General features: G+C 40.2%; 2 protein-coding genes across 2 annotated transcripts in view; one reads left to right on the top strand and one right to left on the bottom strand.

Annotated features, from left to right (window-relative positions):
* Window positions 1-22,391, bottom strand: part of LOC134531676 (uncharacterized) — a 337,254-nt gene that overhangs the window by 297,628 nt on the left and 17,235 nt on the right. The gene's annotated exons all lie outside the window — the stretch shown is intronic.
* On the top strand, window positions 11,587-18,484 carry LOC134532232 (uncharacterized). Its single transcript, XM_063368653.1, has 3 exons — window positions 11,587-11,611; window positions 17,425-17,747; window positions 17,792-18,484. The coding sequence occupies exons 1-3, from the start codon at window positions 11,587-11,589 to the stop codon at window positions 18,482-18,484; spliced, it is 1,041 nt and encodes a 346-aa protein (XP_063224723.1).

Below are 22,391 nucleotides of genomic sequence, written 5' to 3'. Positions count from 1 at the left end.
GATAACAAAAAAGGACAGCTATGGATGTATAAATTTTCTCCCAAAGGAATTGCCAGAAAACGAGACCTCTGCAAGTCAAAAGGAAAAAAGAATGTGGCTGGTAGAAGAGTTTCAGAAGGTACCAGGAGATCATAAACATGGTTAAAAGGTACATAAGTGTGACGTATGCCACAAAGCACCCATCAATCTTGAACAAGCAATTGGATACTGTGTGTGGACACTGGCCATTTCTTTTTGAGGTAGGTGCATTTTTACGTATTTAATGTACATTACAATTATTGCGTGGTTAATATATGAAATATAGTGGAATATTAGCAAACAATTTTACAAGTAGTATGTTTTGGGGGCTCCAGGGACTGGGTCCTGGGTGTGGTGCCTGCGGTGCCGACCGCCATCTTGGATTGTGACATCAAAGCGGCCATCTTGGATGACCACGACCTTGACCTTTGACCATGACCACGGCGGCCATTTGGATCCGCCATCTTGGATGACGTCATTTTGTTTTATCGAGCATTCCGGTATTTTATTTTCCGCCATTTTAAATTATGACATCACCGTTGCAATTTCCATTACGTACACCATCTTTTAAATCATTATTTATTATCCGACTTTAATGAAAATATAAAAACAAACTTTTACGGCACGGAGCTCGGAGTCCTCGGTTCGAAACTGGTGAGGGCAAAAAAAAATGGCGACCGATCCTTCTCTCACTGTGGCTGCTGGCAGACTGACCCCATCACTTTTTACCATGCATATATACGAACTTACAAAACCCACACTAACCCACCACATTCCCCCACCCCACTTGTTTTAAATATATTATTTTTTTATTGTAATAACCACCTCTCAACACCCTCACTCCTACTATTGTTGTTCCCCTCCCTCCCACTACTATTTACCGTCATTTATACCCCTACCCCCTTCACCCATTATTTTTTTTTTGGTATAAATACTGGTTGCCGGACCCGGGAAGCCTTCAGTTTTTTGCCTCAGTTCCCCCTCCGTCGACGTCGAGTACCTACTTCGTGCCGCGAAGACCAATTTTTTGTTTTGTTTTACATATTATTTATCATCATGGTTTTGCTTGCCGAAATGCACGAATTCATTGCAGAAATAATTACGGGATACGAAGGAATGACTTTTGAACAAATTCGTCAATCGCTAACAGCAACCATCTTAAGTACCCTTGAAGCATTTCCCGGAACCGAGGAATTCATTCTTTATCCACACCATCGCATCCTGCGTACGGTGGAGGCAGCTATAGAGCTATAGAGCTATAGAGCTATAGAGCTATAGAGCAGCAGAGCAGCAGCAGCAGCAGCAGCAGCAGCAGCAGAGCAGCAGCAGCAGCAGCAGCAGCAGCAGCAGCAGCAGCAGCAGCAGCAGCAGCAGCAGCAGCAGCAGCAGCAGCAGCAGCAGCAGCAGCAGCAGCAGCAGCAGCAGCAGCAGCAGCAGCAGCAGCAGCAGCAGCAGCAGCAGCAGCAGCAGCAGCAGCAGCAGCAGCAGCAGCAGCAGCAGCAGCAGCAGCAGCAGCAGCAGCAGCAGCAGCAGCAGCAGCAGCAGCAGCAGCAGCAGCAGCAGCAGCAGCAGCAGCAGCAGCAGCAGCAGCAGCAGCAGCAGCAGCAGCAGCAGCAGCAGCAGCAGCAGCAGCAGCAGCAGCAGCAGCAGCAGCAGCAGCAGCAGCAGCAGCAGCAGCAGCAGCAGCAGCAGCAGCAGCAGCAGCAGCAGCAGCAGCAGCAGCAGCAGCAGCAGCAGCAGCAGCAGCAGCAGCAGCAGCAGCAGCAGCAGCAGCAGCAGCAGCAGCAGCAGCAGCAGCAGCAGCAGCAGCAGCAGCAGCAGCAGCAGCAGCAGCAGCAGCAGCAGCAGCAGCAGCAGCAGCAGCAGCAGCAGCAGCAGCAGCAGCAGCAGCAGCAGCAGCAGCAGCAGCAGCAGCAGCAGCAGCAGCAGCAGCAGCAGCAGCAGCAGCAGCAGCAGCAGCAGCAGCAGCAGCAGCAGCAGCAGCAGCAGCAGCAGCAGCAGCAGCAGCAGCAGCAGCAGCAGCAGCAGCAGCAGCAGCAGCAGCAGCAGCAGCAGCAGCAGCAGCAGCAGCAGCAGCAGCAGCAGCAGCAGCAGCAGCAGCAGCAGCAGCAGCAGCAGCAGCAGCAGCAGCAGCAGCAGCAGCAGCAGCAGCAGCAGCAGCAGCAGCAGCAGCAGCAGCAGCAGCAGCAGCAGCAGCAGCAGCAGCAGCAGCAGCAGCAGCAGCAGCAGCAGCAGCAGCAGCAGCAGCAGCAGCAGCAGCAACAAGACGAAGACTCTGTAATCGAAGAGTGAGACACCACCTTCGTTAGCATCATCATCATCATCTCCATGTCGTCGGCGGGTGACTGCATCAACGAGGGCCGTCAGAGCCCATCGATGTCACTTTCGTCCGACACGTTTTGGGCATCGTTCGCTGAGGGACTGTGGCAGCCGCACGTCTCAAACGAGGACGTCTCAGCCGTCGTGATGCGACAGCTGCCCCGGAGATCGTCAACGTGGTTCTTTCCAGAGGACCTCTTCTATCAGGTACCCAGACTTTGTCGACCACGTCGTCGACGTTGACGACGACGATGACGAAGAAGATGTCACCACGTGGTGCTGGGAATTCTTTCCGTATCCACACCTTCACGAGACTGAAAAGTGTGCCTTGTTCGACATCGGCCAAGAAAACTATACTTTCGTACGATCAGGACAGCAGTAGAGGAAGTGCGGGTATTATGGAATAGGCGGGTAATATGGAATAGGTGGATATCTCAGCTGTAAGGTGCTGAAACCTGTGAGAGAGCGGTCGAACTACTTCCCTGTGCTCGCTAGAGGCTATGAATTCAGTCGCATGACCGTCGGTCGTGTATGGGCAGTTTTATAATCAATTGTTTGGTTTTTGCATTTGGAAAGTTTTTGCAGGTGAGTGTTTGAAAAATGTTAACAGTATTTAGAAGTTTCTTAACACTGTTAATCATGATGTATGATAAAGAGTAATAGTCCGCAGTGTTATTTCCAAGAATGTAGTCTTTTCATTTTCAACTAGTAAGGTTAGGAGAACAGCAAATTTTAAATATGGCGAGTCGGGTAATATGGTATACCTACTATTCCATATTACCCGACGAAAATTTAGGTATTCCAAATTAACCGCAATTTGATTAAAAAGTAAATGAACGCTATTAATGTTTATTTAACGCTTAAGAACATAAGTAATAATATGTATTTTCCAGTTATTGTAAGAAATCAGTGTAATTACAAATTATAAATAGCTTCGACTTAGGTAAATGTAATTGTTTTAAGCTTAATATCGTTGTATGTAAGACCACTTAACAAACAATTATTGCTATAGTGCAAATAATAATACATGCACAAAAAATGCAAACTAAATGTTCTAATGGCTCTCGTTACAGCTTATTGTTTAGGGAGTTGTAATTTTTCAATATTGCCAACGCATGCTCGCACAATTAGAGCAGAAGTCACCTAATGTAGCCTTTTAGGCTTATGCAATGTTATTCTATGCATGTGCCAAACTTGAATGCTACTTTTAGGCGTTGTAAATGTCAACTTGTGCTAATACATTAGTTGCGTATATGCTGAATAAATTTTTGTGGAGCCAGGTTTTCAACTACTTATGACGACCATTACGAAACAAGGGGTTATAATACCTATAGTCTGTTTTTTTTCTATCTTCCAGAGATGGGTAAAAAGAAAGACAAAACTAAGAAAAGGAAGCTATGGAAGGAGGATCAAATGGCAAAAACAATCTGCGCTGTTAGGGAGAAGAAGATGGGATACCTCAAGGCATCGAAAGTGTTCCAGGTACCAAGGGCTACACTTTTTAGACTTGCCAACAATAAGGTGCTAGACACCAAGAAAGCAGCATCTACAAAACTTGGTCGTAAGCCATTGTTTACCCCTGAGTTGGAGGAAGAGCTTGTGAAGTACTTAGTTGAAATGGAAGCCATGTTTTATGGCCTTACCAGCAAAGATGTTTGTATATTAGCATTTCAGCTAGCTGTGCGCAATAACTTAGCCCATCCATTTGGACAAAACGACAAAGCAGGGAAAGATTGGTTTCACGGGTTTATGACAAGGAATAAGGACAAGTTGTCTATTCGCAAGCCAACGGGTACATCATTTTCCAGAGCCAAAGGGTTTAACAAAGAAGAAGTGAGTGCGTTTTTCGATCTGCTGGAAAAACAGTTTGAGAAGCATGACTATTCTGCAGATCGCATCTTCAATGTCGATGAAACTGGTTTGTCGGTAGTGCAAAGTAAAATCCCTCATGTTGTAGGACTTCGTGGGAAACGTCAAATCGGGGCCTTGACATCAGCGGAAAGAGGGTCATTAGTAACTATCATTCCATGTATGAGTGCTGGTGGTCAATTTATTCCACCTCTAATTATTTTCCCCCGTAAAAACATGAATGAACAACTTATGAGAGGTGCTCCACCTGGCTCTATCGCAACATGCCACGCTAGTGGCTGGGTTCAAACAAACATTATTACTAAGTGGTTTGAGCATTTCCTGCGACATGCAAAACCCACAAAGGAAGCTCCGGTTTTGTTGGTACTGGATGGCCACTCTACCTACAAGAGGAACATTGAACTTATCAACATGGCGAGAGAAAATCATGTAACGATTATCTGCATACCACCTCACACAACACACAAGTTGCAACCGTTAGATAAATCGTTCATGGGACCTTTGAAAACCCACTTCAGTGAAGAGGTTCGTACATTTCTGAGACATAGCTCACGGCCATTCAGTGTGTTTGACATTATGGAATATTTTGGACGTGCTTATTTAAAGGTACAAAGAGGTGACATTGCAGTGAATGGTTTCAAGGCCACAGGAATCTATCCAGTATCCAGGAATATATTCACAGAGGACGATTATCTGCCTTCTGCTTTGACCTTCACGCAACGAAAACAAATTACCGAATCACCTTCAGCATGCAATGAATGATCCATCCACAGATGTCAATACCAGCCCTACAATTTTTCCAGTTCTATCAGTTGCTGGTTGTTCGAAAACGCCTGATTTGGTCTTACCTAGTCATATTTCTCCTGCTCCACCCGCAAAAAAAACATCAAACAGGGGTAGAAAGCCAGAAACTTCCTCTGTCCTCACTTCGTCACCATACAAGTCTAAGTTAGAGGCGGATATAACTGCAAAGCAAGTCAAATGTGGCAAAGTCTTGAGTAATGACATTGAAAAATCAAAGAAGAAATTACACTTGAAGCAAGCTCTTGTGCCGAGCAAAAAGATAAAATTAGCGCAGAAACGTTCCTGTTCGTCGAGACATGTTGAAGATGAATCCATCAGTGACAACCAAACTTTCATCTCAGATAAGTCATCCGAGCTGGACTTCATACCCACATCAACGCGGCTTAGCTTGACAATATCCGATTTTGGTATTGCAAAGTGCAGTGTTTGTCATGTTATTTATGGTCACATGATGACTGTGCTGAGGTCAGCATAAATGCTTGCATTTGGGTTTTTATTATTATATTATATGTTTATGTATGTTTTTAATTGAAAGGCATGTATATTTCCTAAATAACCTTCATGTGACTTACAATTAGGTTTACGTTTCCTTAATAACTATGCATATTCCATATTACCCGACTATTTCATATTACCCTCCAATTGTGTTTTTTTGCAAAAATGATATTTTACTGTACTTAATACATGATTTTGCTGTCCGTGTGTATCCAGATATATCGTCATAACTGTAAATTTTACCTGCATGCAATTTCAGATTATAAGCTCTTTCCTTAAACTCAACAACCTTGAAATAAAAATGGTATTCCATAATACCAGCACTTCCTCTACGTTCAATATCTTTTTTTTTTATTACGGTACCACGACTGACGTGTTCGCCACGGAGATTAAGTACTTTGAATCTTGTCGTGAAGACACGCACTTTAGGCTAAAATGGGATTCCAAGGACCTCTTCGGTACCGTAAAACCTATAATTGCAATTGACTGTACTAACCCGAATTATGTAATTAAACTATGCCATCCGTACGCGTGTTTTCCGTGTTCGATTGATGAACTAAAGACATCTACAATCAGTAATTGTAAATTTCGCTACATTTAACAGTGCGGTGGACTAAAACATTGTCGATACATATACTACGATGATTTAGGTTATTGTTCAAAGTTTGAGACACCTTGCTGTCGTGAACTGTGCCCCGTGGCCAGATCAAATCTATTGTGTGACGCTATCTTTAACGCAGCAATTCATATTCAGAGACAATGCAAAAAAAATTAATCATCATATACTTTATATATTTTTTTTGATTTATATGTTTTTATCAATGTACCTTTCTAAACAAAACGAAAATAATAAAATAACCAAGTTCTTTATATATATTTTGTTGTATCTTGGAAAAAAAAACTTTTAATGAATACAGTTTTAATGTATCTTTATAAAAAAAATAAAAAAAATCTTTATAATGTTTTTGCTTGTGAAATGTTTTTCAATATAATTTTACAGAACTAATTTAACAATATTTATAATGTTTTTGTTGTTTATGTACCTTCTTTAACCTTCGACACATCACGTGGGGTCTTTCTGGACCCCACGAAAATGTTTCACTTCGTAGCATTCATATGTTTAGCCTGTGACTTATGTTATTTTAGGACATTTCTTTAAAATGTGTTTTAGGTGCTTTGTTCAAATTCTGGAAATGTTTGGTTTCAAAATATCTGTGTAATAAATATTTTAACTTTAAGTCTCTTTCACAGTGCACTTGGGGTCTTTTGTACCCCCACTCAAAGATAACTTATATCTAATGTATAAAATTAATTTTCAAAAAATTTATCTTTATATTATTGCTTGAGACAACGGAGCTAGAAATAACTCTACTGGCAGTTCCTAAATGAGTAAACAGATAGCGCTAATGGTATCCTCTTGGCGCATCAGCTATCGCAACTGCTCGGCAGTTGTATTTGTACCCATGAGTTTTGTTGCGTGGAGTGATTGTGTTACTAGTTTTGAACAATCATTATTTAGCGTTATATTTTACAAGTTGTGGAGACGTGATTATAAAATTGCATATTCTTTAGGAACAATATATTCCACGAAACATGAATCGTAAAAGAAGAATATAGAAAAACATAAAATATGGATGAAGAAATTATGTAAGTAGCAGTACAATTTTAGTGCGCATTTTATCATTCAAAATGATGGCCTAGGCTGCTTATATATTTTTTATTTTACGAGCAAAAGTTTACTAGTGCTTTCAATACATTTTATCAATAGGATGTGTTCGCTTTGGGCATCTTTGTCGTCGTGCCCTATAAAAGTTCAAAGCAGATGTAACAAAGTGAGCTTGTTTTGACTCATAGAGAAAGCGTCCATTTACACTCTACAATGTTTTTTTCAAGTGCCATTTGCTTTTCTCGGGCGGTGGATCGTTTTTGATGTTCTACGGTTTGAAACATTTCATACCTTTTTTGTTTATTATAGCCTACTAATTTTCACAGGCATGGGAAGTTCATAAAAAATCGTATTCTCTAGCTACATTGTGTTCAGTAATTTTTTTACAATAATAACGTTCAAACACTTCACTATTTACAATATCTGATGCAAACTCTGGAGGTTGTGTGTTTGCTCTCGGTCGTGTGCATTATAGTGGTTTTTGCAACTATCATTCCAGAAAATAGTTGAAGTTCCTCAATGTCCATATTTCCAATTCCATGCCCATAAATTTGTTGTTCTTTTATAACGCCAATGCTGTTTCTAGGAAAAATTCAAAATATAAATAAATTATTTTATATTATATATATATATATATATATATATATATATATATATATATATCACTTATATTGTACAGCATAAAAATAGCAATAAACAGACCAATAAAAATGTCCATCCCTGCATTCGAGTATTAGTAATAAATACAAGAAACTTGTTTTGGTATATTATACAATGCCACTTATTCCTTCCTTGCAAAAACTAAGATACTGTATTTTGTTCACAGTAACTATCTACAGTGGGCATCCGCTCACCTTGAAAATAAGGGTAAATGTTTTTGTTTATTTCAGAATTGAAGGCAAACGCCACTCCAGTGAAGAAGGAAGAAGTATATTACTAAAGATGTTGCAAGAGATAAGTGACAGTGAAAATATTTCAAGTTCAAGTGACAGTAATCCAACAACTGAAAATGAAAGTGATGCACTTGAAGATGAAGATTATCAAGATGATGCTTTACAAATATCAGATGATGACTCGGAAATAGAAAGTAACTTGTCTGGCCAGTATTACATAGCTAAAAATGGAATGAAATGGTTTAGGGATCCACCAACACAAAGGCAAACGTTGAAGCACAATATAGTTCGTGATAAACCTGGAGTGAAGTGTAATCGCCCGGGTTCAGTAAAAGAAGCATTTGGGACATTTGTGACACCAGAAATGGTCAGTACTATTGTAAGGGAAACTAATAGAGAAGCGGAACGAGTTATGAATGATTGTAATATATCAGATGCGAACACTGAACATAAAATATGGAAAGATACAAACGAAATGGAAATTAAGGCTTACATTGGACTATTGTTGTGTGCTGGTGTGTATCGTGCTAACAGAGAAGAGCTCAGTGAGCTATGGAATGAGGAACATGGCAGGCCAATATTCCGAGCTACTATGCCCTTGAAAAGATTCAAAGAGATAACAAAGATGATTCGTTTTGATAATAAGGCAACACGTGTGGCACGCCAACAGGAAGATAAACTTGCAGCTTTGCGTGAAATATGGGATACATTTGTACAGAAACTTTCAGAGTCATATGTACCTGGTTTTGACATGACAGTTGATGAACAGTTAGTTGGGTTTAGAGGAAAATGTCCTTTCCGTCAGTACATGAAGAGCAAACCAGCAAAATATGGCGTCAAAATTTGGTGGTTATGTGACTCTGATACATCTTTTCCGCTAAATGGCCAAATATATCTGGGCAAGCCCACACACGGTACGAGAGACCAAAACCAAGGCTCTAGGGTTGTCAATGAACTAGTCAGAAAATGGAAAAACAAAGGACGAAACATTGTTGCTGACAATTTTTTTACTAGTATTCCTTTGGTTCAACAGTTATTGAAAGAGAACACAACATTCGTGGGGACACTGCGTAAAAATAAGGTGGAAATTCCTAAGGAAATGTTGCCTCATAAATGTAGAGAAATCCATTCATCTGTATTTGGTTTTGCTGGTAATCTAACTATGGTGTCATATGTGCCTAAAAAATCCAGTTCAGTTATACTTATTTCGTCAATGCACCATTCCACAACTGTACAAGGAACTGAACAGAAGCCGGAGATAATAATGCACTACAATTCAAAGAAAGGAGGTGTAGATACACTGGACAAAATGGTGGCTACTTATAGTTGCAAACGTAACACAAGGCGCTGGCCACTTTTGTTATTTTATAATCTCCTGGATGTTGCTGGTATTGCATCACTTATCGTTTGGGTATTTTATAACCCTGAAGATTTTGGAAATGTAAAACACAAAAGGCGTCATTTTTTGTTACAACTGGGACGCCAGCTTGTTCATCCATACATAGAAAAAAGGCTGCAGAATGGTAAATGCATTCAGAAGGGTGTGAAAAGTGGCCTTCTTGCACTTGGCTACAAAAAGCAAACATCAAGTGAATATATTCCTACAAGTAACAAGAGAAAACGATGTCACTTGTGTCCAAGAACCAAAGATAAAAAAATTAAATCTGTGTGCAACTCCTGTGGATACAATGTATGCAGCTCGCATAGTGAAAACTTTGTCAAGTGTTCTAGCTGCGCTGCAGAGAGTGATTGAAAATTATATTGTGAATATAAAAATCGTTTTGTATGTCTGCAAATTAGACATACTATATAATTATGTGAGCATACATTTTCAAGAACAACAACATTGTGTGTTATAATGACATAAATATGTTATTTTGACAGGGACATTTCAAATGATTGAGAAATATGACTAAAAATGTAAAAATCATTAAAACTTTCTGTGGTTGTCCACATTCTTCCAAAGTGAAACATCTAAAATGTCGTAAAATATTATGAGTACAAATATGTAAATCACTACATGGCGTATTACATATATAAAATCTCAAATATTATTGGGGTCCTAAAAGACCCCATGTGCCCTAAAATGTTGTTGTAACGTGTAATTAGAACACTGGGTAGTGTAACATTAAAATAGATAATAAATACATGGTAATTTGTAACATTACAAGATATGTGCAACTTATATACATTTACCCACATTTTAAGTTGGGGTCTCAAAAGGCCCCAAGTGCACAGATATGTAACAAAACTAAGGTGATTTGTCGAAGGTTAAAAAAAACTTATTAATCAAATGAATATAAAAAATAATTTACGTCTTCATCATACAAAGAAGGTACTCGGAAGGGGGAGGGGGAATTGGGGCGAAAACTAATGTATGTGGAATGTATATATGTATGTATGTTTATGTAGAGAAAAAAATGTTAAAGTAAAATGGAAAAAAAAAATTACATTTTGTGTTTTATCATTATAAAAAATCCCCAAGTCACTATACACAAATGTTAAAAATAATCTTTATAATTTTATACTTGGAAAATTTTTTTATTCTTTTCATCTTTATACTTGGAAAAAATTAATTCATTATAACTTTATACCTGTAAAACATTTTCTTTATAACTTTATACTAGGAAAAAATTAATTATTTATAACTGTATACTTAAATTATACTAATATTTATTCCCCCGCAGTAGGTGCTGGCAGACTGACCCCCCCCCCCACCTTTACCAATGCATAAACGAACTTACAACCCGCCCCCCCCCCTTGCCCAACCCCTCTCCTAAAAAATTATTATATCTCGCACATGATGATCAACCCCTCCCCCACCGCCAACTTTTTAAAATTTTTTTTCATCGTAATAACCACCCTCCACTACTACTACTACTCTAGTTTTTTCCCCTCTCTCCCTCACTTTACCATTTTTCCCACCCCTACCCCTCTCACCCCTAATTTGTTTTAGCCTATAAATACCGGCTGCAGGACCCGGGGGCTGTCAGTTTTTGCCTCAGTTCCTCCTCCGTCGACGCCGAGTACTTACTTCGTGCCGCGGAGACGTCCGTCGACGCCGAGTACTTACATCGTGTCGCGGAGACGGATTTTTGTTTTCTTTACGTAATAATTATAATCATGGTTTCGCTTGCCGAAATGCACGAATTCATTGCGGAAATAATTACGGGATACGAAGGAATGTCGTTCGATCAAATTCGTCAATCGCTAACTCAACCATCTTAAGTACTCTTGAAGCATTTCCCGGAAGCGAGGAATTCATTCTGTATCTACACCACCACATCCTGCGTACGTTGGAGGCGGCTATAGAGCTCCAGCAGCAGCAAGATGCACAAGACTCCGGCATCGAAGAGTGAGTGAGTGAGTGAGTGGTGGTTTGGGGGGCGCGTCAGCAACTAAGGCCATTAGCACCCACAGGTTGTGGTGAGATAAAAACCAAACACGTAGAACCAGTTAAAAACAATCGAAGAGTGAGACGCCATAGTCGCGGCATCCTCTAACATATCCAGCAACATCAACATGTCGACGATGGAGGCGGCGGCAGGTGACCGCGTCGACGAGAGTCGTCGGAGCCCATCGATGTCGCCATCGTCCGACACGTTTTGGACATCTTTCGCAGAGGGGCCGTGGCAGCCGCACATCCCAAACGAGGACGTCTCAGCCGTCGTGACGCGACAGCTGCCCCGGAGATCGTCAACGTGGTTCGCCCAGAGGACATCTTCTATCAGGTACCCACACTTTGTCGACCACGTCGGCAACTTCGACGACGACGATGACGAAGATGTCACCACATGGTGCTGGGACCTCTGTCCGGACCCACGTCCTCACGAGACTGAAAAGTGCGCCCTGTTGGACGTAGGCCAAGAAAACTATTCTTTCGTACGATCAGGCCAGCAGTGTGTTCAATATCAAGTGTTTTATTACGGTTCCACGACCGACGTGTTCGCCACGGACATTACGTACTTTGAATCGTGTCGTGACAACATGCACTTTAGGCTTAAATGGGATTCCAAGGATCCCTTCGGTACCGTGAAACCTATAATCGCATATGACTGTACGAACCCAAATTGTGTAATCAAACTATGCCATCCGCACTCGTATTTTCCGTGTTCGATTGATGAACTAAAGACATCGAAAATCGGTAATCGTAAATATCGCTACAGTGAACAGTGCGGTGGACTAAAACATTGTAGGTACATGTACCACGATGATTTAGGTTATTGTTCAAAGTTTGAGACACCTTGCTGTCGTGAACTGTGCCCCGTAGCCAGATCAAAACTATTGTGTGACGCTAACTTTAACGCGGCAATGCATATTCATAGGCAATGCAAAAATTAACCATCATATACTTTATAAATATTATTTTGATGTAGTATAGTTGATGCAGTGTATCTTTTTAATCAAAACCTAAATGAAAAATAGCCATGTTCTTTATAATTATTATTTTGATTTTGTATCTTTGTAAAAAACTTTGTAATCAAGAAATTTTTTAATGTATCTCTACAAACCTAAATTAAAATTCTTATAATGTTTTTGATGATAAAGTATGTATTAAAAAAAACTTGTTAAACAAATGAATATAAAAAAAACAAATTTACGTCTACTCGACTCGAAGAAGGTACCCGGTAGGGGGGAGGGGGATTTGGGGAAAAAACAAATGTATGAGTAATGTATGATTACGTAGAGAAAATAAAATGGAATAAATTAATGTTTGTTTTTTATCATAATAATAAATCCCCAAGTCACTATACACACATTGTTTTTAAAAAAATGTATTATTTATATCGCTTCATGTCTATACTTGGGAAAAAAAAAATATCAGTTCATCATTATACTTGGAAAAAAAATATAACAGTTCACCTTTATACTTGGAAAAATTAATTCTTTTCATCTTTATACTAGGAAAAAAATTATACATCTTTATACTTGTAAAAAAATTAATTCTTTATGACTTTATACTTGGAATAAACATAGTAATATCCAAAGTTAATAAACATATCCTTATATTAATAGTATATTGCGTGTTTCGGAAGAATTTTTTAAGTTTCCTATAACGGTTACCACCATGACCTCTGGTTCTTGGTTTGTGTGCTTTTTTTTGTTGTTTTTTTTTATCCCTGCTGAACCATTTTGCTTATACGTGCATAATGAAAAGTCTTATCCGTATGATCAGTGTAGTGTACATCAACAAAAACTTGTTTGTGAATATATAGGGTTAAAACGCAAATAGACTTGTACATGTTGACATCAGTTAATGCTTTGTCTTTTATCTCTCTCATATAATTTGCAATTATTTTTTAATTTTTTTTAGATTCGATATGATTTGATGTTTCAAGTTATATATTTAAAAGGCTATGCAGTACGCATGCTACGGACACAAACACACACATACAGGAAACGGAATGAACACACGGTACACACAGGAAACGGAACGTACACACAGGAAACGGAATGAACACACGGTACACACAGGAAACGGAACGTACACACAGTACACACAGGAAACGAAGTGAACACATGGTACACACAGGAAACGGAACGTACACACACAGACACACAAACTTCATGCTAGTAGTCATCAACAAATCAATATAATTTTGTTTTAGATTTAGAGGCCCTATATCAATATTTAAAATTAACGCTTGATTTTGTGGAGGAGTATACAAGTTTTAGCAGGTGTAAGTAGATTATACCATTGGCATTAAGTTCCATATAGACAATTAAGATATGATTATAATTAAATTATAATAAATGTTTCTCACGTTTGTGTTTATACATATCAGACACCCCCCACATCATTCCGTGGGTCACGTTGCTAGAAGTCATGATGGCTCCCTCACCTTTTTTTTTCCTTTATGTACATCGGTTTAGTTATATATTTAAAAAAACACATTAAAACTGGTCTTAAGGCAGTGTTTCGATTGTCAACGTAAATTAATGTTGAATAAAGCCAAATAAATGAGTGTACGGGTCCTGCACTGTCAATTGTTGACGGTTTTGTTACTCACAGTTGTAGATTCAGACACGTTCAGTACGCACAGCATATGTCAAATAATATTACTCAGGTGTAATATGTCATCGCTAAATAAATGTAGGCCTTACTGTTTGTTTACTATGATTTATTTTAAATTGTCTACTGTTTTGCTTTTAGTTTTTTTCTTTCCTTCGCAGACCCCCTAGACCCATGGGGTCCCGTTGCCGTAGCAACGGTAGCACCGGACATGTGGGGGTCCTGATACATATACAACTGTTTTTCTTATTTCATTTTTTTTTTTAAACAAAACCAAAGCTTATAGACAAGACTCGGTGTTTTTGCTTTTCTAATTATATATATAGTTGCACCGCACATATTGCAAAAACGAAAATCACAAGACTAATTAACATAAGTGCAAAATAAAATTATGATCATATCAAGAGTGTTTATTTTTTTTTTGCATGTGTATAATGTGCTCGTCGGTTAAAGACCAGAGGTCGGTCTACAGGCACGACCCATCTGTAAGCAATGATAACACGAAGCATGTCCTCAGCCGGGTCCTGCGGCCTTGAGTAATGATAACGTGAGGCGTAGCCTTGTCGAGTCAGCAACGGACCTGGCCTACATACCTCATGACGTACGTGCGTGTGCCTGCATGCATATTTGTGTACATATACATACACACAGACATACACACAAATCCTTTGAATGTACGCCTGCGTGTATGTTTGTATACACATACATACACATAAAACCTTTGAATGTATATAAAACACATAAATACCTAATTACCAGGTGTAAGTTATGTAAAGCTTACGTTAATTACTCATTGCTAGCGATCTTCCCAGGTGAAAAGAACATGGTTTAAAAGAAAAACCACCCACTCTTAATAAACAGGGCAGGGCCGGAACTAAGGAGGGGCATGGGGGGCATGTGCCCCGGGCGGCAAATATCAGGGGGCGGCAAAATATGAAAAGTGATTCACTAAAACAAAATGATACTAGTCATTAAAAAAAGTTTTGAAAGTGTACATATCGCAACCAATAAGTTAGCCAAGAAATTAAGAAATTCTATTTAACTTGATTATGCATAATTTGTAAATATATTCGTACTTCAAATGCGTTACTTCACTCTAAGAAACAAGTATTACCATAATTTGTGGTTTGGAGTGAGTAAAACCACTGCGATGAGAGCTGGCATCTCAAGGACCCGTTGCGCGGGTGATCACTTGGCTGAGCAAGATGTAGCCCTTTCTCTGATAAATACCCTCATTTTTCCAGCCCCTACTCAGTCGCACCTGTGTTTTCGTACCATGTGCGTCTCTGAGGAAGGGAGAAGATAGCAGTTCCCGAAACGTCGCTTGTTTCTGTTTTGGAAAAACTATTGTGTTTGTTTCGTCTTTTCGTTTTGTCGTGTTATTGTCTCGTTTCAACTGTTGTGCTGAATTTTTTTGGGTTCAATATTTTTGTGCTGTCATCATTTGTGGGGTTTTTATCGTTCTATTCTGTTTTGGAAAACTATTGTGTTTGTTTCGTTTTTCGTTTTGTCGTGTTTTTGTCTCGTTTCAACCATTGTGCTGAATTTTTTTGGGTTTAATATTTTTGTGTCATCATTTATGGGGTTTTTTCGTTCTCTTAGTACATTTTTCTTTGTTTTTCTTTGTTTGTTGACCATATTCCTGTTACGGAATATTTTGTGGTGTTTATATCCTGTTGACAACAGCAATTTTTTTTTTAATTTGTGCTTTTTGTATTTTGGTTATTTTTACTTATTTATTTATTTTATTTTTTTTAGTTTTCTTCTACAGAAAAAGTGCTTAGCAATGGCGTATGTCCAAAAAACTTACATCAAGTAATGATGGAAGTCATTGACAGATTAATTATGGAACTGAGTAACAGGTTTAAGCTTTGGAGAACATTAACAATAAGTTTGGATTTTTAAGTGGTGTTCAAATTCATAAAATGGAAGTAGAAGATTTAAAAGTCAAAGCAGCAGAATTAGGAAACACAGTGCCGATCTTAACAAAGAAGAACTCGTATTTGAAATTGAAAGTTTTAAGCACCATGCATTAACAGTAGACTATGAATTAAAAGATTCTACAGCATCAACAATGTTGAGCCTTATCTACAAAAATAAACTGGAGGCGGCACATCCTAACATTACTACTGCTCTGAGAATGTTTCTCACCCTTCCAGTTACAATTGCGTCAGGTGAAAGAAGTTTTAGTAAACTTAAACTTATTAAAATCTATTTGATAAGCACGATGGGCCAGCAGAGATTAACAAATCTAAGTATTATATCTATTGAACACAAACGAGCTGCTTTGATCAATTTTGATGATATTATTAACACTTTTGCAGCTAATCATGCTCGAAAAATTAAATTTTGAATTGTATTTCTTTGTATGGTTATCAATACAATAATATACTTAATTCAGAATCTCATGTTCCTTATGTAATTTTAGTACTTAATAAACTTATTGGTAATACATTAATTTTTACTGTTGTGCAAACAATAAACAATAGTTTGATAACAGTCTATTTCATTATAATAAAAAATGTAATTGTAGATATTAGTTTTCCAATTAGTGTACTTGATAAATAAAAGTTCTTAATTATGTATAAGTGAATGATATCATTTCAACCACCGCTTCTAACGAAAAAGGGTATTTTATAATGTTGGTAAGGAGGGGGCGGCAAATTAAGCTTTGCATCCCCTAACGAATCTCCTAGTTCCGGCCCTGAAACAGGGAACATTCATCAATTAAATAAATCCATACATATTTAGTATAATACAAACATTATTTATTAGAAATATCCATTTAAAAAAAATCACACAGATATAAAATTATTTAAAAAATACCATAAAAAGTGTATAAAACACTACACGTATATATTGTTTAAAAAAAAAATGATAAAAATTGTACAAAACTCTACACGAATATAATTATTTTAAAAATATACGATAAAAAGAGTATAAAACACTTCACGCATATAATTATTTAAAAAAAAACGATAAAAATTGTACAAAACTCTACACAAATAAAATTAATTACAAAATACGATAAAAAAAGTACAAAACTCTACACGAATATAATAATTTAAAAAAAATACGATAAAAAGGGTACAAAACTCTACACGAATATAATTATTTTAAAAAATACGATAAAAATTGTACAAAACTCTACACGAACAATAATATATACATATCCCTACACGAACATCAAAATACTGAGAAAGACAATCTAAAAACCTAATAGGGAGGATGTATAAAGAGTTGAAAATACAATTTTATCTCGCCAAGTAGTGAGACCGCCATCCGCAGCTGTACCTACATTTATTTCACAGCATCCAGGAGTGTTTGCAGGTTGTTATCCCGTTCAGACGGTGCCTCCGTCGCCCCAGTCACCGGCAGCGGCGCCTCTGCCCTAGCCAACGGCGCCGCCGCCTCCGCCCAGGCCACCGGCAGCACCGCCATCGACGTCGTCTCTGTCGCCCCGGTCACCGGCGGCGGCGCCTCCGCCCAGGCCACCGGCAGCGCCGCCATCGACGTCGTCGCTGTCGCCCCGGTCACCGGCGGCGGCGCCTCCGCCCAGGCCACCGGCAGCACCGCCATCGACGTCGTCTCTGTCGCCCCGGTCACCGGCGGCGGCGCCTCCGCCCAGGCCACCGGCAGCGCCGCCATCGACGTCGCCTCCGTCGCCCCGGTGGCGCCTCCGCCCAGGCCACCAGCAGCGCCGCCTCCGCCCAGGCCACCGGCAGCACCGCCATCGACGACGCCTCCGTCGCCCCGGTCACCGGCGGCGGCGCCTCCGCCAAGGCCACCGGCAGTGCCGCCTCCGCCCAGGCCACCGGCAGTGCCGCCTCCGCCCAGGCCACCGGCAGCGCCGCCATCGACGTCGCCTCCGTCACCCCGGTCACCGGCGGCGGCGCCTCCGCCAAGGCCACCGGCAGTGCCGCCTCCGCCCAGGCCACCGGCAGCGCCGCCATCGACGACGCCTCCGTCGCCCCGGTCACCGGCGGCGGCGCCTCCGCCAAGGCCACCGGCAGTGCCGCCTCCGCCCAGGCCACCGGCAGTGCCGCCTCCGCCCAGGCCACCGGCAGTGCCGCCTCCGCCCAGGCCACCGGCAGCGCCGCCATCGACGTCGCCTCCGTCGCCCCGGTCATCGGCGGCGGCGCCTCCGCCCAGGCCACCGGCAGTGGCGCCTCTGCCCTAGCCAACGGCGCCGCCGCCTCCGCCCAGGCCACCGGCAGCACCGCCATCGACGTCGCCTCTGTCGCCCCGGTCACCGGCGGCGGCGCCTCCGCCCAGGCCACCGGAAGCGCTGTCGCCTCCGTCACGGTCCCCACAGATGGTCTTGAATCTAGGAGGACCATTAGACCCCGCATATCTGATGCCGAGGGTAGTTGCACAGTTGTGACCGTAACCCCAGCACAGGATTGAGGGATGTCATGAGCTCCTCCATCAATGATGGGGTCGGTGACATCCAGTACGTCGGCGATGGCGGCGGTGATGAAGATGGCGACCAAATGGGAACTGGCGACGACGACGAAACCGGTGGCGACACCAGTTGGGCCAATGGTGGTAGTGGCCCCGGAGCCAATCCACCCAACGGTGATGACGGCGCTGGGATGACGTCGATGTCCCGCATCACGAACCCCGACCCCCCAACCGCAGGTGAACTCTCGATCCAGCTCCTCACCCGGAGCTCCGGCGACTCCTCTTCGAGGGGGAGTGCCATCATGGCGAACTCCTCACTGCCAAATACGGACATGCTCGTTTATGACATCCTGTCAGCTCAGACCGCGAATGACTGTGAAGAGGATGCTCGCGAAAATCGTCTATATAGTATGCTATCCTCCCTTCCCCTTACCCCAACGACCCTTATGATCACCCGCCAATGAAATGAATAGCGGAGGAGGGGGAAACCTGCGTCTCTAACCACCTCCCCCCCCCACACACACACACACGGCAACTGTACATCATGAACACAAACAAGCAAAATATCTACAAAACCATAATATTAAACATCTGTTTTCTAGAATATTAATATAATCCATAAAAATTTATAAAAGAACATAAACATGGAAATAAAAAGAATACTAAAAAAACATTAGGGCACTACAAACCTAATTTCTCCAGACACTAAACGTCTCGTACTGTGTCAAACCGTAGACGGAATGGTTTTGATCAATAACGTAGTATATCTACAAACAACCCATTTGCCGAGCTAAAAACTGTACCCATTAAAGCATGAAGTGATGTTCCAATGCCTATAAGAGATCCTAGTGATACTACAAAATGAATATATTGTGCGATTACTTAGTGAGGTCGAGTCACAAACAATCGGATTGATTATTCAAAACAAATCTTAGACGCTGTATGCACATATCGGATAAATATGGATAGGTCAGTCGGAAGTGCATTCCATACCAAGAGAATCACATTCTACACATTGACGAGGTACTCGCACATTTGACACTACGTTTAGGGTAATCAAAAAATTACTTGTATTACAATACACAGATACAAGAAGATATTATTTTCCTCATTGGTAAATATCACGTTCTATAAGCAGTTTAATAAAACCTCTTAGTATTCTCTAATAATTTTTTTTAAAACTCGGATGCATTGCAAACATGGTGGTCAAGTCCACAGGTAACAAACCACAACAGTTATCAATGAAAACGAAAACTTCCGTATACGTCGGTGCTAACGTCTGTGAGGTGTCCTCATTAATGTGTTTATATGTTCGCACACTTTTAGCCTGTCGCATCGCTGCAGACCCACCGTGTTCGTCATTGTAAACCTTTATTTCTTTTGTCATGACATATTTCCTTGTGCTGTGTGATATTTGTTTATTCATCGTGGGTTACAATTTTCGTCAGCAGCTGATTCAGTCGTGTTGTCTATCGCCATATTTTTATTTATGTGTTGATTATAGTCATTTTTACATGTCAAACAGTGCAAAACCATGTTAAGTAGATTTTGCCATTACATGGATAATGTAAGTATCAGATCTTATAGCACCTTTCTATGGTTTCTACTAATCGATGGTACCGATCTTGGGATAACATGAGGTACAATGCGACAGATAGTTGGATGAACATGACTACATAATTGATGTGACCAGCCGGTGGTATATTCCGGTAAGGTCTACGACACGCTGTGGGTATAGACTAGCTATAATACAAATAGATCATGCATTGTAAGTATAGGAATTTTTTGTAGACAAGTCTCAGAAAGGTTGATGATTACATATCCTCACTTGTCTACTATCATCGTGTAAGTGTCGTTATTAGTGAATTGGATTAATCAACATATCTCGTGTTGCTATTTTGTCATTTGATGGCATATGAACAGACTTGATATCAACATTTGGAGAGTTGAAGAAATACTAAGGTTCTATGAACATTTTATATAGTAAATGATTGAAACTTTAAAAGATAGTAAATTTATCAATTCTACTTCGAATATGTGCAAGTTAATTTTTTATTATTTAAACGTGTTTAAATTGTATTGTCTACAAATGTGAATAGAGGTTTTTATGTACTTAATTGGTACAATTTTTTTTACTGTTAATTTGTTTGTTCTTACGAAGTATACCCACATATAGCTAATCCATACATTATAAAACCATATTATGCAAGTTAACTAACCATGGGTTAATTTCCTGAAAAGTCAATGAATGTGCACAGTATCAGATAGTGGTGCTGTAAATATACTGGAACAGAGTTGTCGTTTACTAAAAAACAAAACTATGACTATCACCTACGAATTCAATAGGTTACTTTTATTGTAATAGCACAAAATACATTTACGAACCATTAAAAAATAAAGGGGAATTGAATACTGATAACATTGATGACCTAAGTTGATGGTAAGCATCAATCAACGAATGTATTCCGTAAGTAGGTTAGAAGATGAATTATTGATAAAGTGATATATAAGTATTTAGAAAATCACATGAGATCAATATAAATTCTTATTCTATTTGGTTTCCTCGTATTTATATTGAAGGATAGAATTCAATAGATTCTCTAATCATATTAATAAGTAACCACGTGCCTATTGTAACAACCTGTTAATATTAATTTTAATTTTTTAGATACAATAATTATCATGTGTGAAATCTATTGAGTCCATTCATAAACAATTCCACAAACACAACCAACTGAGTGATACACAGTACTGTTCTGTTAGTAACTGTTTAATTCTATATAAACAAGACCGCCACAAAGTGTAAAAAAATACATTTATAATTTTATCTATTGGAAAGATGAAATATATTTTTGGTTTCTACCTCGTTCATAATATTAAGGGCAGAGGGGATCAATTTCCATATGAAAATATAGATATAAAAGTGAGATTGATATTATTATGATACAACAGCAAATTAAATGGTGAACTTCTTTGCATGGACACCACCTTTTACGATTTCATTTTAAGATCTAAAGTTTTCTATAATGATGTTAAATACGTGATTAAACGAAAAACTGCGTATTTAATCCCGGTATGCATACATATTAAAAAAATTAATAATTACTGTCTTAATATAATAATCATGTACGTATTATATAATTTTTAATGCACATTATCTCATAATGATAAGTTGTATGTATTATTGGTTACTACTAGGAAAGGGTAAAGTATGTACGCTCCTGTCAAACATATCCTCCCACCTACCCCACGTATGCAGTTCTGCTTAATCCCCCTACTCCTTACTCTGTTACACAGCGTCTGTACAGAGCTTCCCTTTCCGTCTGCACCATGCGTGATCAACATTAGGCCTCACGTGGCTGAGACACGCCACCATACGCTGTTATGTAACGTCTGTGCGAGCTCGCTTTCTGCCATCATCGCGCGCGGTCGACATTACGCCTCACCTAGCCGAGACCCCTGGAGGCTGCTAGCCTCTAGTCGTCCCCACGAGCGTCTCTGGCTACCGATTCCGGTGTGTGAGTTTCATAGCTCGCTTTCTGATACATCATGTACATTCGTAATACGTCTCGCGTAGCTAAGACCCCTGGAAACTGCTAACCTCTAGTCGACTCCACGTACGGATCGGGATACTGAAAGTGATGTTAGTTTCAAAGCTCACTGTTCTGTCACATCATGTACAGTCATAATTCGTCCCGCGTAGCTGAGACCCGTGGAAACAGCAAGCCCCCTAGTCGGCCCCCGCGAAAGTAACGGGCTACTGAAAGAAACGATAGTTCGCTCCAGATGATCAGTATGTTGTATACCTGAGACTCTACCTTGTACTCCATATGAGGCACATAATACACAAACACAATGATAAATGTCAAAATGCAACCAATCAGATTCAATCAGCTCCTGGCGCCTGGAA

This window comes from Bacillus rossius, chromosome 5, assembly GCF_032445375.1.
Source record: "Bacillus rossius redtenbacheri isolate Brsri chromosome 5, Brsri_v3, whole genome shotgun sequence".
Taxonomy (NCBI): domain Eukaryota; kingdom Metazoa; phylum Arthropoda; class Insecta; order Phasmatodea; family Bacillidae; genus Bacillus; species Bacillus rossius.
The sequence above is the reverse complement of the archived record's forward strand: the minus strand, read 5'-3'. Positions and strand labels throughout refer to the sequence as shown.